Source organism: Bos grunniens, chromosome 28 (genome assembly GCF_055505025.1).
Source record: "Bos grunniens cultivar Pamir isolate PY7600 chromosome 28, Bosgru_T2T1.0, whole genome shotgun sequence".
NCBI classification, from domain to species: domain Eukaryota; kingdom Metazoa; phylum Chordata; class Mammalia; order Artiodactyla; family Bovidae; genus Bos; species Bos grunniens.
In genome coordinates, this window is record NC_141192.1 from 2,035,891 (window position 1) to 2,051,434 (window position 15,544).

Here is a 15,544-nt window from a genome sequence, read left to right on the forward strand (position 1 = left end):
TGTCACTCCCAGAAACTGACATCTTGCACATCAAATACCTTCACCTGTTACCAGACACTGACGAAATGATTTCTTACATGGACTATCTCACCTGTCCTTGGCAATAGCAAACAGGTCATCCTCGTCATCCTCCTCAAACAGGCTGGTCTTTTTCACGGCCTTAACCTCCTGGTGGGTGGGCTCAGGGTCCCTAGGTTCTCCTTTAGACTTGTCAGATGTGGAGTTGGTCTGTGAGTCAGTAACATGCCACTGGTCCTTAGAAGATAAAATACATGTTAAAGTCCTCTGGCAACCCCGAGTAAGAAACCTGAAAAATAAAATACAATCCTGCTCATTAAGCTGAGCTGCGTGCAAACCAAGTGCCGCTTTGGAGGCGAGTCCACGTCCACGGCTCCCGTGAGCTCAAGTCCAGACAGCTAGGCCCGCGGAGCCCACACAGCTGCTGGCGTCTCCCTCCATCACTGCCTACCACACTCTCTCTCCCCCTGTGTTAGGATAAGGGTCTTCTCTACTTCAGAGAACAAAATTAATTATGAAGGGGAATGAGAAGGAACAAGAATGTTTAAAAAAAGTCAAGAACTCTCAACTTTAGAGGAGAATGATATTTGAATTACAATTTTTTTAAATTCCAAAGTAAGCTGGGGAAAAAAATGCATAAAAAGCTCATGCAGGGGATTTCCCTGAGATTTCCCTTAGCAGTGGCTAAGATTCCAGACTCCCAACACAGAGAGCCCAGGTTTGATCCCTGGTCAGGGAGCTAGCAGTGACATCCCACTCCAGTACTCTTGCCTGGAAAATCCCATGGACGCAGGAGCCTGGTAGGCTGCAGTCCATGGGGTCGCTCAGAGTCGGACACGACTGAGCAACTTCACTTTCACTTTTCACTTTCATGCACTGGAGAAGGAAACAGCAACCCACTCCAGTGTTCTTGCCTGGAGAATCCCAGGGATGGGGGAGCCTGGTGGGCTGCCACCCATAGGGTCGCACAGAGTTGGACACAACTGACGCAACTTAGCAGCAGCAGCAGCAGGAAGCTAGACCGCATGTGCCACAACTAAGAATCTGCAAGCTGTAACTAAAGATCCCACATGCTGCAAATAAGACCCAACTCAGCCAAATTAAAAGAAAAAAAAAAAAATTCACACAACATAAATAAGACACAATGAAATCTGCAGGTAATCCTTATCACAAAATTCTGAATCTGGCCTTCAGAAAGCATTTAAGGAAACCCCACCTGGCTATGCTCACCCCTTCAAATCAAGGATCTCCTGAGCACTTGCTTAAGTGATCCTTTGGTCTCTGGAGTTTAGAGCTTTACAAATCCAAGTGGGTTTTGTAAAGCAGCAGCTGCTGTTATACAGAGTCTCAAGTTCTAACTCCAGACCTTTTGAATCAGAATCTGCCTTCATTAACAGTATATCCAGTGACTTCTTCACAAGTTACAGTTTGAGAAGTGCTTCTTAAAGAAGTCCGACTCAACACTGGCCACAAGCCAGAGCCCCCAAATGAGCTTCAAAAAACTCCACTGACGGGTCATCCCCCAAACAGTTAATTCAGAACCCCAGGGGTGGAATCGGGATCAGTGCTCTCTCAGGTTCCAAGTGACCTCAATGGCAGCCAAAGTCAAGCTACTTTTCTATAATGGAAGCCTGTTCATCTTTCCTCTGCAGGTACTATTGCTCCCTACTTTAGCTGGTATTTTTATTTTCCCTGAACTGCAATAATATGATAGAAAATTCAAATGATGGTTGGCCATTACCACAGGGAGAACAACCCACTAACAATGCTAGAAAGAATAAAAAAAAAAAAAAAGGAAAATCCATCACCGTTCACAGGTTTGAGTAGAAAAAGCAAATTATGTTGTATCATTTTAAGTTTCTTTCAACAAAAAACTGAACATGTCTATGATTGATCTATCTGTATCTTACCCTCAAAGCTTAACGACAATGTTAAAACAGAGTAATTATTATGAAATAAGAAGATTTTTAATGCTCACAGTTATTATCATCATTATACTTAGTCTTTTCCTACACTGCTAAATCTGAACAGCTGCTAAACTGTACTCTCCGCTGGCTCCAACAATATATATACTCCAGACACCAGATGGCAATCCTGTGAAGACTTACAGACAAGGAGTGAAACCAGCATAAGCCACTCCTACCTTGTCGAGCTACAGCCCTTGATCAGTGAAACACAGCGATCATTCAGCAACGTGAAATAAGCCCTAATTCATTTGGATAAGTATGTATTATAAATTTGAGGACCATACTCACTTTATGCCCAAGTATTTTGAAAAGATTAACCTTTAAGTTAATGTACTATAATAAATATCTTTCTTCAAGAATAGAATGACAATATTGTGAATACAGTCTTTAGTAACCAAATTTCACTAGATCTACACTAAGGAGAAAAAGAAGATGTTTAGGACAGCCGTAACTCTTAAATCCATCAAACCAACCCCGACTCCCCATTAGGAGATAAATTTCCACCCACCTCCTCATCACTGCTGAACAGTAAGGCAGATGCTTTCTTTTTGGGAGGCTCAGAGGGCTTTGTTTTCTTTTGGCTCTGAGTCAGTAGAGACGATGTCTGCTTCTTAGCAGCTGGAGTATCAAAAAGATTATCCTAGAAAAAAAAAAGCGGGGGGTCAGAAGAGTATGACAGCTTTGAACACATAAAACAAAAAACTAGATATTCTCTTGTGTTAAATTATGAGAGAGTAAGTCTCCAGTGAAGTGAAACATATATATAACATCTTTGGGGGGAAAAATCATACAGTGCCAGTAGATGCCACTTCTCTCTTATTATAACCCTACAGCAACCGCTTACCATATTCTCTAACTGTATTCAGTCATAGAAGTGAAACAGAATTCAAAGGCAGCACACTCGGGTGGGAGCACAAGGGTGAGTAACAAGACAAGGTCACAGAAACAGGAAGGAACTTGGCTCCGTCTGGGCCTCCTGTGGGGGCCCTCTATGCTCACTGGGAGGGCCCAAAGCCTACAGAAGGCAGGGGGACAGCACAGCCCCTGCAGCAGCCGGCAGCCTGCACCTTTCTTTCTATGAATTACAAACCAGAGCAATGAATAAAAAGAAAGAAACGGGAAGCTTTCTCTACTCTCTTACATTTATGAAAGACACATACCTGGGGAAGAGAGAACAAACCATCAAAGGGCCTGAGCCCAGGTTAGACAGAAAAACACTCTTAACAATATACCACAACAGGTGAATGGCCCTGAAGCGTTAAGCTCAGATAAAGGGAGCCCTTAAGGAAATCATGCAAAGGCAGGAAAGGCCGTGAGAGTAATGACCTGGCCCTCGCTGGAGATGTCCGAGACAGAGTAACATTCACCACGCATTTACTGCGTGCCAGGTGCTGTGCCGTCACAATGACGCTGTGGACTGTTAAGCCAGAGGAGACTCAGCAAGGTTGTTATCAGTACTTGCCCAAAGTCCCTGATCTGCATGTGGGGACCTACGGTATGAACACGGGCCCTGATGACAGAGCCCGTGAGCTCAGCCTCCCCGTGATTCTGTGTAAGAGCAAAGGCTTGGCTTTTCTTCCCTCTCATTTCTTTCCCCCACTTGGCTCTCTCATCCAGGGTGGGGAAGAAAAGCAAAGCAGGGACATGGCTGTCTTCTCCCCTCTACTCCCACTTCATCTGAGACACTCTTGTAGATCACTGGGTTTCATCCCCTGAAACTATTCCTTAAAGGCAGATTATACAAGTGCAATCTACAAAGTCTTGCACAGAGCTGGGTCAAGAAATCTAAGGGCTGCCCACTGTGCAGCTGAGAACTTAAGAAAGGAATCACTGAGATAAACACCGAGATGTGTGTGTTACGTGTGCCTCAGACGGCTCAGCTGCCTTCCCGCCGCCCCTCAGACGGCTCGCCTGCCTTCCCGCCGCCCTGTTCTACTGTAAGAGCCTCTGGATGCACAGCCATGTTAGCAATGGTTTTCTACCAACTGAAAACTCGATTAGCTTGTGTTGCAGAAAGTGTTTACCTGTCCATCTTCATCATCAAAAAGCAAGACTGAGCTGCGGTGTTTGCTAGGCAGGACACTTGCATCTTTTGACTTACTCACACTTTGACAAGAAAACAAATCCTGTTGGATCAAGATTAAAGTTCCTGGTTAATAAAATGTATCAGTTTTAAAGTATCAGATATAAAATACTGAAGTTTATGGCACAACAGATGCCATCCATCCAGGTCTCTCTTGTCAGAGAGGAAAGCGGGCTGTCACAGTCCTCGAGGAACACACACCAGACTCTGTCCTTGCTGTGTGCAGGTGAGAAGGAAGAGACCCACACCTGACTCCAGGCGGCCTCACAGGAGCCCAGAGGCTCCATTCTCCCACCTAGATGGCAAAGGACAGGGCGAACTTTGCCAATCAATTTCCTACCATGCTTAAAAAATAACTTCCTTTTTCTGTCCAGAGAATCAGAGAGATAAACACATGTAACAATGGAAATAGAAGCTAGATTCTCAAATTACTGGACCTGTGACACTGTTTAATGTAGTTATACCCCTTTTTCCTCTAATAAGAGTAGGATACCAGTCAGTTCAGTTCAGTCACTCAGTCATGTCCGACTCTTTGCGATCCCATGGACTGCAGAATGCCAGGCTTCCATGTCCATCACCAATTCCTGGAGCTTACTCAAACTCATGTCCATTGAGTCAGTGATGCCATCCAACCATCTCATCCTCTGTCATCCCCTTCTCCTCCTGCCCCCAATCCCTCCCAGCATCAGAGTCTTTTCCAATGAGTCAACTCTTCGCATGAGGTGGCCAAAGTACTGGAGTTTCAGCTTCAGCATCATTCCTTCCAAAGAAATCCCAGGACTGATCTCCTTTAGATGGACTGGTTGGATCTCCTTGCAGTCCAAGGGACTCTCAAGAGTCTTCTCCAACACCGCAGTTCAAAAGCATCAATTCTTCGGCCCTCAGCTTTCTTTATAGTCCAACTCTCAGATGCATACATGACTACTGGAAAAACGGAGCTTTGACTAGATGGACCTTTGTTGGCAAAGTAACGTCTCTACCAGACCACCTCACATGCCTCCTGAGAGTAGGATATGATTTCTTCTAAATAAATATATATTCAGTTTTAACTTTAAAATCTTTTGTACTCTTGACATGACAGCTAGGAAATGTTGCAAACTAGACAAAGATCTGGTAGATTATGAAGAAACTTCCAAAATGCTGTAAAATGTCAGCCTACAATGCAAAGCAAGACCTGCAAACTGAGTTACATGAATCAGAAACATGAAATAGGACAACTATTCCCTCGGGAAGAAAATCTTCAATGTGTAAGAGTCAGGCAAGTAGGACAAGAACACAGTTTCAAAGACTCTCTCGATGAAATCGTTTTAATCATGGAATCAATGTTTACTCAGTGCAGTGCTAATGAGTTCATTAAGTGAAAAGAGCTACACTCAGCCCCGTGGTTTTTGCCTGGGCCCCAAAGAGCCCCATAGGTCTGTTTAGGTAGAAAGAGCCACACAGGAGGAGCACCAGCTTCCCATGCCTCTCCTGCCTTTTACACACTGGCAACAGTTCACTGAAAGAAAGAGCTCTGTTGCTTTAAAAAAAATAAAAAAAAAACCACAAGCATCTAACCCAGAGTTCACAATTTCCTGAAATTACATGTAAATTTCTGCCATGTCCACATCTTTTTCTGTGAAGGAAGTCTATTACTTCCAGGGATACAGAGTGTGTGGGTCACTACATACGATACCCACTGTTCATACGATACCCTATTCCTCCTGAAAGACGAAGCTGTGTGTGTACTTCTGTTCTGGAAGAAGCACCTCATTACACTGCACATCAATTCACAGCCTGAAATTCGAGCATCCTGAGTTTTCCTCCTAGGAGATGCACTGGATTTAAACCCAACAGTGACAGGACTGTACGCACATTGCTTTCTAAATGCCATGTGTTCTCAAAACATTGTTTTCAAAGAAAGAACTAAAGTACTGACTGAGTCTTATACCTCTGAGACATCCTGAATCAGAAATAGTTCCCATTGTCATATCCATGAAGTAATTTCCAGAACTGAGAAAAAGAATTCCTTACCTCAGAGTCCTCCTCATCTGAAAATAAACCTTTGTGAGTCTTTGTTTCCGACGAGAGCTTGAGATTTTTGCTGGAAGGTAGCATAACCTTTGTTGAAAAGAAACAATTAAAGAATTAACAAACCAGAAACCTGGAAATAAGGGTTCATTCACTCACTTGTTCAGGAGATGTACTGACTCTCTGCTAGGTAAGGTCCCAGGCCACGCACCAGAGGAATGAAAACATCATGGCCGTTGGCCGCACATCAGGTGCATATAAAGAATTAATGCAGAAAGAGAAGCACCATGGAAAAGGATTTAAAAATTGGTATATGTTAGGAAAGAAGGAAGCAGCAGTCCTTGTAAATTTCTCAGGACAGATGGGACCTAGACATGGGCCATGGTTCGAGCAAGGACATTCTGGGCAGAGGGAACCATCAAAGAAAAGAAAAACCAGGTAAAGCAGAGGGCTCCTCTGGAGGCGTCAGTGTGGAACGACTGCCCACAGCGTGCAGAGCACAAACGGGATGTGTATAGCTGGAGCCGGGGTAGCAGCCTGCTGAGTTCTGAACGCTGGCACCCAGGTGGATGGCAGCAGCAAGGCCAGGGTTTCATAGGAACACATGACAAGAGATGTGCTTCAGCAAGAGGACAGATCGAGCTGTGCAGGATAGCAAGGGAAGCGACAGGAGCGAGTAGGGCTTAAAGACTGAGGTGGACGCAGCCCTCTAGCCAAAGACAGGTCAATCTGAGCATCAAAAAAACAATGACGTTAATGGATTATAAGATAATGAATGGAGAATCCATGATTCTATAATGATACTAAAAAGACAAGAAAGAAGGGGGAGAGAAAGCTCTTCTGTTCAGAAGAATCGCAGCTAATCCACACAGGAGGAATGACAGAAGTAAAGCAATGTTCTTTTGCACATGATAATGCGTCCATCTAACACACCCATTAAACCACTCGGGAAGGTAAAAGCCAGTAACCGCTTACTCTAGGCGGTAGCAGTTACTTGGGTGTTTGCTGTATTCTTTCAACACTCTACACATCTGAAGTTCACCGTACATTTGCAAGGAAGCAATACCTCCCTGTGGGTTCCAGATGAATTAACAAAATGCCCCACAGATTCACACCTAAGTTTAGTCTTCCCTCCTGCTCACCTTTGTTTCTGCTCTTGCTTTGTTTTCATCTGTCTGATTCACAGTAGCTTCTGGCAAAGCCACTGTTCTTTCTTTGAACAGATCTCCTTCTTCATCGTCAAAGATACCGGCAGTGGACTCGACTTTGTCTTTAGAAAGAAACCACGGCGTAAAGTTACACAAAGTCAGAAATCCCACCACAGAATTCCACGATGAAAACAACTTCGCTCTCAAAGAATAAACAGAACAAGCATGTTACTGCTCGATTAGTTACAGAAGAAATATTAAGTGGACCAGCTGGAATTTTTCACAGGGCATGAGAGCTGCTCCAGTGAAACACACAGGGCAGACAGCTTCACTATCTCCTGCATCCTCTCCAAGCAGCGGCACGCGCTTTGAGGGGTCTGGACTGGCCTAAGAGGCAGAGAGGGACCTACGGAAAGATCATTGACAAGTCAACCGCTCTAGGAATCTGAGAAGTGAGGGCTGGCTTCTGCTACCCAGGTTCAATCCTTGGGCAGAAAACCAAGATCCCACAAGCTGCATAGCCAAGAAAAAAAAAAAAAAAGCCAGGGACTTCCCCAAAGATCTAGGGGTAAAGAATGCTCCTACCAATGCAGGGGACACAGGTTCTGTCTCTGGTCCGGGAACATCCCACACGCTTCAGGACAACTGAGCCTGTGCTCCCAAGAGCCTGTGCACCCAACAAGAGAAGCCACCCAATGAGAAGCCCACACACCACTCTCCACAACTAGGGAAAGGCCACGAGCAGCAAGGAAGATCCAGCACAGCCGTAAATAAATAATTCTTTAAAAGCACCGAACTACACAGAATCAAATAATAAACATGCCCCATAATTCCACCTGCCCACCCAAACGGGAAGGCCAGCAGGAAGAGTTTGACGCACATACTTCTAATTTCCACAAAAGATATAGTAACATGTTAACTCTAGCAATTCACAAACATGGCTCTAAATAACATTAAAAAAAACCTTATGATTTGCAGTTTTCCTTCCCAATACCTAGGGTGTAATATCTAACCACGTCAACACAGATAAACTTCCGTTTTTTCACAGCTTCACAAAATTCCACTAAATGGAAGGACCGTAGTTTGCCCCACTGGTGACTATGTGGGTGGTTTTCAACCTTTCGCAACCACAAGCACCGCGTCACTGAATGAGGTGTGAGGTGTGTGTCCCTGAAATGAGGGCACTGGTTCCTGAATGTCCCAGGAGAGCAGCAGGCCCAGCAGAGTGGCGCCCACTTACCTGGGATTCCAAATGAGTTAATGACACAAGTGAGACGCCTTCCAAGCCCCGGGAAGCAGTACAGCCTTTACTCACTGTCCTCTCAGCCAGCCTAGATGTGAGCATATCACGTGTCCAGTCTGCACGCTTTTTAAAACCAGGCCATTACTTCCCTTGCATTTCTGCTGCTGTCCTTACTCCACACTTATTGCTGGAAAATAAGCTAAAGTCGAACAGCCTGCTTCTCGATGCATCCTGGTCCACGTCCTTAGGAGAAAGAGCTCTTTGCTCAGGTAGCTGGAAACTGTGTGCACCTCAGCAGTGTCTACCTTTCTCTTCCGGAAAACAAACCAGTGAATCAAACCCTCTGCCACTCCAAGTGCAACAAACGGACCAGTGATCTCTGCCCACCAGGGAGCCTGTTAGAAACGGAGACTCAAGGGCCCCACCCTAAATCCACTGAACTGGAATCTGCATTTTTACAACAGTCCTGGGAGAGCCATCTGCTCATTAAATAACTGATTCAGAGGAGTGACTTCAGGAATGCAATGGCTGAGATTTGAGGGGTGAAGAAGGACAGTGCCAAAGCAGTAAAGGGGCCGAAAACTCCATCACAGAAGAGAAAAGCCAAGGTCACCTGGGCTTGCTGGAACTGGATACCTGGCATAGATGGTCTGTTCACATACAGTTTACTAAGGACGCCGGAAGAAAGCACAATTAAAACTTTCTTGGTAACTGAGAAGGTCCAAGCTAGAATCCTGATCATATTAGAGGGGAGCAGCTTTTTCTCCCTCTGAGGAAGACAATCCTAGTAATTAGTTTCTAAAGAGGAAAAGATCGGTCCATAACACAGAGACTGCCGAGGCTCCATAACCGAATAGAGATGAGACGCCTCTGACAGAAACGCTTGAGAAGGGACTCTAGCACTGTACGAGAGCTGAGGAACCAGAGGAACTTCATGCCTTTTTAGGTCAACATTCTTCATCCAGCTACCTTCCCTGAAACACAGGCTGGAGCAGTACCTGTCTTGGGAGGTTTGCTACGGGATGCCGAGAAAAAGTCATCGTCATCGTCGTCATCATCGAAGAGGCCAGCCGACGCTGGGACATACGCGCTTTTCCCTGGAGGGGGCCGCTCGTGCTTCTGGGGCTCCCTCAGTGCCGGGGCAGAGGTGGCACCAAACACATCAGTATCCCCTGTGGGTGGAAGGACAGGACAGACCAGCTGCGAGCCACTGTGGGTGGGCTTCCTGACTTCACAGAAAGAAAAAAAAACAGTTCCACCACCAGAACTTGTAGTTCCGATTCATCCACAAACATTAACAGGACCCAACAACGTGCATCCTTTACTGATACAGATCGTCCCACAGTGGGAAACCAACTGATCACCCAGACTGGAAAAACCCAAGGCTGCTGGTTTCTAAGGGAACAGGAGCTAACACAGGTGAGTGAGCTCTCTGTGGATGCCCTCTGAAGGTCTTCCTGTTCTCCTCCCTAGTCAGCTCTTGGAAGAGGACAGTATTAAAAACACAAAACTACAGTATGTAGTTATCAAAAACAAACTCTGAGTTATGATACCTAAAAATACAGAAACAGCTCCTGCCGGGATTTTCTTTCCAGGTTTAGAAGATGAAGATGCTAAAATGAGAAAGAGAGAGAGAACATTTCAACAAAGAAAGCAACTTTCCTTGCTAAACGCACCTTCCTAAAATATGTACAGCACAACACAGAGCTAACAGGAGACTCAAAAGCTAATTTTTCCTCAAAGAGCCATTTAAAAGTTCCTTAGTATTATCTTCTCTACCGACGTCATGACTTTTCTCTTGGTATTAAACCAATCTAGGCTGTGACTCCCATGGAAGATCACAGACTCTGGACAATCACAGTGGGGCTGGCTGCCGAGGCCAAGGAAGATGCAGAGCACAGATGGGGAAGGCGGGAGCAGAGCAAGCAGGGCTCAACAGTTCTGACTCCATCCATCCCGTTTATGAGAACATGCAAGTAAAAAACGAACAGCAAAATATCTGAGACGTCAGTGCCCAAAACGAAGACAGTAACAGGAAAGCGGGAAAGCAGGCAAGTCACAGATGCCAACAAGTGGAGAGTAGGAACCTCAAGACAATCAGGTCAGCCAGCATCACAGTAGTCCAAAATCTGATGACTTCTGGCCTGGGGAGACCAGGTCACTTAAAATAACTCATTCCCAATTCTCAAGACTATCATAGACCTAACGGATTTTAAGTTTTTTAATAGCATATGTGTGCTTAAAAATGTCACAAATTATTCTAATGTACACTGGGCTAAGGCAGTACTGGTCTCCAATTTAGATGCAGAATTGCAGAAATGTTTCTTTGAACTGAACTTGATTAAATTAAGATGTCCTCAACAGTACCAGAATGCTTTCCCTGGTTGACTTTTTCTGCTTTCTCTATGAAAGAAACAAAATTGTGATATGGGTTTACAAATGGTACTTTTTTGTTTTTGCAACACATGAATTAGTGCAAATGAACCGCTTTTAACTAGATGAAGGCGAACGTAACAGCTTCCTGCCTAACAAAGTTTGGGGATAACTTCAAGGGCTCCATCTCCTGACAGGAAGGAACCAGTTCTGGAAATCTATAACGAAGAAGCACAGTCAGCCTCAATCCACGCTCACCTTCATTAACAGGGGTTCGAGCTCCCCGATCCTGAGGGGCTTCTGTGAAGAGGTCACTCTGCTTATAATAAAACAACACAGTTCAAAAACAGCACAGGAAAACGGAGCTGTATTTCAAGATTTCTAAAGAAAAGTGTCTTATAAAGTTTAAAAAATACACATCTACTGTCTTGACAGAAAATCAATTCCAAAGTGAAGACTATGATGAAATCAGACCCTGAAACAGTTTAGGTCTTATTGTTATTATTCAACCGCTAAGTCATGTCCAGCTCTTTGTGAACACATGGACTGTAGCCCCTCCAGGATCCTCTGTCCATGGGATTTTCCAGGCAAAGATACTGAAGTGGGTTGCCATTTCCTTCTCCAGGGTATCTTCCTGGACCAAGAATCAAACCCACATCTCCTGCATTGGCAGGCAGATTCTTTACCACTGAGCCATCATGGAAGCCCAATTTAGTCTATAGAGAAATTAAATACAAACATGTAAGAATATGATAAAAGACATTAAGAAACAACCACTTAAGCAGTAAATGTAAATTTTTCACTACTAACACTCTCACATCCTCTCCCTACTTAACAAAGGCATCAAGATACAGTATTTCCTCACTTTGTGACCCTTAGTTCAAAATCTCCTAAAATATGAAAGTAGAAGCAACTTCCAACTAAAAAGCCATTGTTTCTTTACTAAAGGAACTGAAAGTTCTTTCTTCCTTGCAAACCCATGACACAGCTATGGAGAGCTTCACTGATTACCACGGGCTTACCTCCTCATCCTCATCATCAAAAAGTCCCTTCCCTCCACTGAACAGGCCGCCTCTAGAACCAAACGGCGAGAAGTCTTCATCTGTCAGCTTCGGGGGTGCGAATAAGTTATCTTCTTCATCTAGCAAACAGAAGGGAATGCTTTGCATGGAGAATTAAAGATGGGTTTGGAACTCCAGTTCTGGGGATTAACATTACAATACCTCCACAACCGGCAGGGAGTTTATCTAACCATATGTAATAAGCACTATTTGAATGCTGGTGGTCTGAGGGCCTTCAGACAAAAACCCATCGAATTCCTTAAAAGGTTCTTTGGGTTCCCACTCTCAAGTCTGTTAAGCGTCTGGAGCAGAGTGAACTCTGCAGGCGATCCCTTTCATCTCATTTCTTCTGAAGCAAGTATATGCTTTAGTTGCCATCAAGACCTATCCCACCAGAATTTGAGCGACAGAAGGGTAGACTGAGGGGAGATGAGACTGACACAGCCCCAAGTGGAAATACAATGGACATTGCTGCTGAACGTGAAAGGGCCTGATATGATATTCCTTACTGAAAACAAATGCTAGCAATCCCTAGTTTATAAATGTCTAGAAAGACAGCTAATGGTCCCTGTAAAATCCAGTAAATCAAACCTTTAAAGCATTTTTAACCCACACTCACTTCTCCCCACACCCCCAAAAGCATGCTGTTAAATCCTTTCTAAAAGTGAACGGAGACAGATCTCATTTGTCAGCTTTAAAAGAGGCATTTTAATGAATTACGGAAGCGATATTCCCCTTCCTGAGTCAAGAGCCTCCTAAAGAAGAGGATCAAGGGGAAAGACCTACCATCTGAGGGAGTTTTCCTTTCCTTCTTCTCTTTCAACGTCTTCTGAGGTTTTGCTTCCCCTGGGGATAAGGCTTGAAGAATATTTCACAGTTTAGTAACACTCAGTCTACTCTACTGAAGCTTCATGCACATCCGCCACCCTCACAATTCCTAAGATGAGAGCAAGACATTCAACTTTGTGTGTCTGCTCCACCAGAGCACCCACTCAGCGCCCTACCCAGAGAAGACACTCAGAAGTGCCTCTTTTTAAGGCAGAAGGGTCCAGCTATCACAGCAGGTCACACACATACCAGGATTGCACTTGCTGAAAGATTTCTTCTGATATCTTTCCACTTTGTTAAACCACTAGAAAATATTATATGCTACACTGTTAGTCAAAATAAAATACAGGAGTAAATACTAAGCCAGGGATTTTTAATCCGGGGCCGATGGTTCTCTCCGTTATTCATTAATCCCCTGAAACTTCATATATAGATGTGTGTATGTGCATTTTTCCTGGGGAAGGGGGCAGTCCAGTGTTTACTTATCAGAGAATCTATGAAGCAAACCTGGTAAGAACTGCAATTTATGCTTTTCATGCCTCAGTAATTAAACAGGAAACCCACCTCAGGGCAGCCCAGAGAGGGGTCCCGACGGCCCACCGCCCTGTGAGTGCCTCTCAGAGGCGGCGACGTACCTGTGCGCTCCCCTTCCATCCTGCTCGAGGCGTCCCCTTTGATCCGAGCTGCCAGTTCATCAGCAAATGATGTAGGCCTGCTTCTTTTCTACAGCCAGGGAAGACCGAAGGAATCACTTGTTTGTACTATTTTTTGTGACTAACTAGTAGTTTATTTGGGGACACCTAACAAAACTATCCAAACAATGGCAAAGAAGGTGACTGATGAGAAGATATGTTTTCACTAAATAAATGTAAACATATGCACCCTATAACAGATCACCTGAGAAAGAGGACTCAGTGTTCCTTCAAAGGGAGATGCTCTCTATTTTTTTTTAATACTTCAACTTTAAAACTCGAAGATCTAGACAAGAAAAATACCACAAGGTCCTTGTGGGGAGGAGTGTTAGGATCTTGAAACTCTGAATGTGAATATATATTGAATGATCTAACTAGTAAAATCTTAATATTTGGAGAAGAAAGTGGTACTTGTTTGGCAATGTGGGATGCTCAACTATTATTCCGAAAGTAAAAATGAATTACTGAGCAAAGTGATGAAGTGAAAGGTGAGATGATGCGAAACAAGACGGTTACAAATATAAATGACAATGAAAGGAATGAATCCTAGGGGTTGTTTCTGAACCCTCGCCTGGTGATGGCAAGTAAAGCCTTTCTTACAGGCCTAGAGTTTTCTTCCATGTCTTCAACATCTTCCTCCTCCTTCTCAGAGTCAGCAAAAATGTCGCAACCATCATCATCCTCTTCTTCATCACTCATCGTTGCAATGTGCTAAAAGCATAAACCATCGGATTAAAAGTATCAGATACGGGCATCAAGCTCAAAAAGATACTACCACTCAGCTTTAGACTTCTTCAAAACGGAACAACAAATAATGCAGCAACAGTTCCGAAGCAGTAAATGTGCTGGAGCAAATCATACACGAGACTTATTTTCTGTGCAACAGCAAAAAATGAAATATTAAAAATGTCCACCACTAGCCTAAAAAATCCCATGGACAGAGGAGCCTGGTGTGCTGCAGTCCACGGGGTCGCTAGAGTCGGACGCGACTGAGCGACTTCACTTTCACTTTTCACTTTCATGCATTGGAGAAGGAAACAGCAACCCACTGCAGTGTTCTTGCCTGGAGAATCCCAGGGACGGGGAAGCCTGGTGGGCTGCCGTCTCTGGGGTCGCACAGAGTCGGACACGACTGAAGCAACTTAGCAGCCGCAGCAGCAGCATACTTACTTATGTTCATTTCTCTGCTGCTGCTGCTGCTACGTCGCTTCAGTCGTGTCCGACTCTGTGCGACCCCAGAGACGGCAGCCCACCAGGCTTCCCCGTCCCTGGGATTTTCCAGGCAAAAGTACTGGAGTGCGATGCCATTGCCTTCTCCGAAGTAAGTATACTACTATCTTAACAAAAATATTAATAGTTAAAAAGAATTAGCTGTAACAACTGGAGAGACACCCAAGGCGGTCCAAGCAACAAAGCAGGGAATGATAAACCCAGAATGAACTCGCTGCCCCCGACACACGCCACTGCTACGGACACGGGCGTATCTGTGAAAGCGAAGGACAGCACTTGGAAATAATCTACTTTCAGATAACACCAGTTACCTCTAGACAGTGTAAAGATATGAAGAATAAATGACTCAAACAATCTTATGTGTTAAGTTCTAATTTTTACAAAGGTAGCCATTGTATATAAAAACTGTTTGGTTTTTTTAATTTTTTAACATTTAAATCAATAAACTGTGCCAATCACTATGCTTAGATCACTTTTTCAACTAATTTAATCCTTTGAACTCTGAGGTTAGCAATGGCACACAAGTCTATTTTCAACAATACAAATAGTTCCACTAATGCTTTTAAATCACCATATTATTTGAAAAACTGTCTGAATTTAAAGTGTTGTCCTTTGCTTTTACAAATATGTCCATGTTTGTAGCAATGGTGTGTGTCAGAGGGTAGTGAATCTTAATAGTAAATTGCGTAAAAACACACACTCTCCAGAAGGACCGACTATTACAATCATAAAGATAAGCCACATTTGTGACACACGGCAGTGAAAAACAAAAGTAACATCAAAAGGTGCTGAATCTTTCATTGATAGTTGGAAATTTTTGTGGAAAAATTTTTTCTCAATTAGGAAAGCGAAATACAAACTGGAATCATCTCAATGTACTGCTGAGCATGT

At 44.0% G+C, this 15,544-nt stretch overlaps 1 protein-coding gene across 14 annotated transcripts in view; it reads right to left on the minus strand.

Moving 5' to 3' along the window:
* Positions 1-15,544, minus strand: part of WASHC2A (WASH complex subunit 2A) — a 46,979-nt gene that overhangs the window by 14,781 nt on the left and 16,654 nt on the right. For 4 of the 14 annotated variants that reach the window (XM_086381364.1, XM_086381358.1, XM_086381363.1 and 1 more), the window contains exons 9-20: positions 14,024-14,134; positions 13,367-13,454; positions 12,690-12,761; positions 11,865-11,983; positions 11,101-11,158; positions 10,023-10,082; positions 9,468-9,641; positions 7,221-7,348; positions 6,082-6,168; positions 4,010-4,111; positions 2,494-2,625; positions 92-255 (exon numbers count right to left, since the gene is read on the minus strand). In XM_086381364.1, coding sequence (XP_086237490.1) covers positions 92-255; positions 2,494-2,625; positions 4,010-4,111; positions 6,082-6,168; positions 7,221-7,348; positions 9,468-9,641; positions 10,023-10,082; positions 11,101-11,158; positions 11,865-11,983; positions 12,690-12,761; positions 13,367-13,454; positions 14,024-14,134 — 1,295 coding nt within the window. Of the gene's footprint in view, positions 1-91; positions 256-2,493; positions 2,626-4,009; positions 4,112-6,081; positions 6,169-7,220; positions 7,349-9,467; positions 9,699-10,022; positions 10,083-11,100; positions 11,162-11,864; positions 11,984-12,689; positions 12,762-13,366; positions 13,455-14,023; positions 14,135-15,544 lie in introns of all 14 variants that reach the window. The other 10 variants (XM_086381365.1, XM_086381359.1, XM_086381361.1 and 7 more) reach the window with 3 other exon arrangements.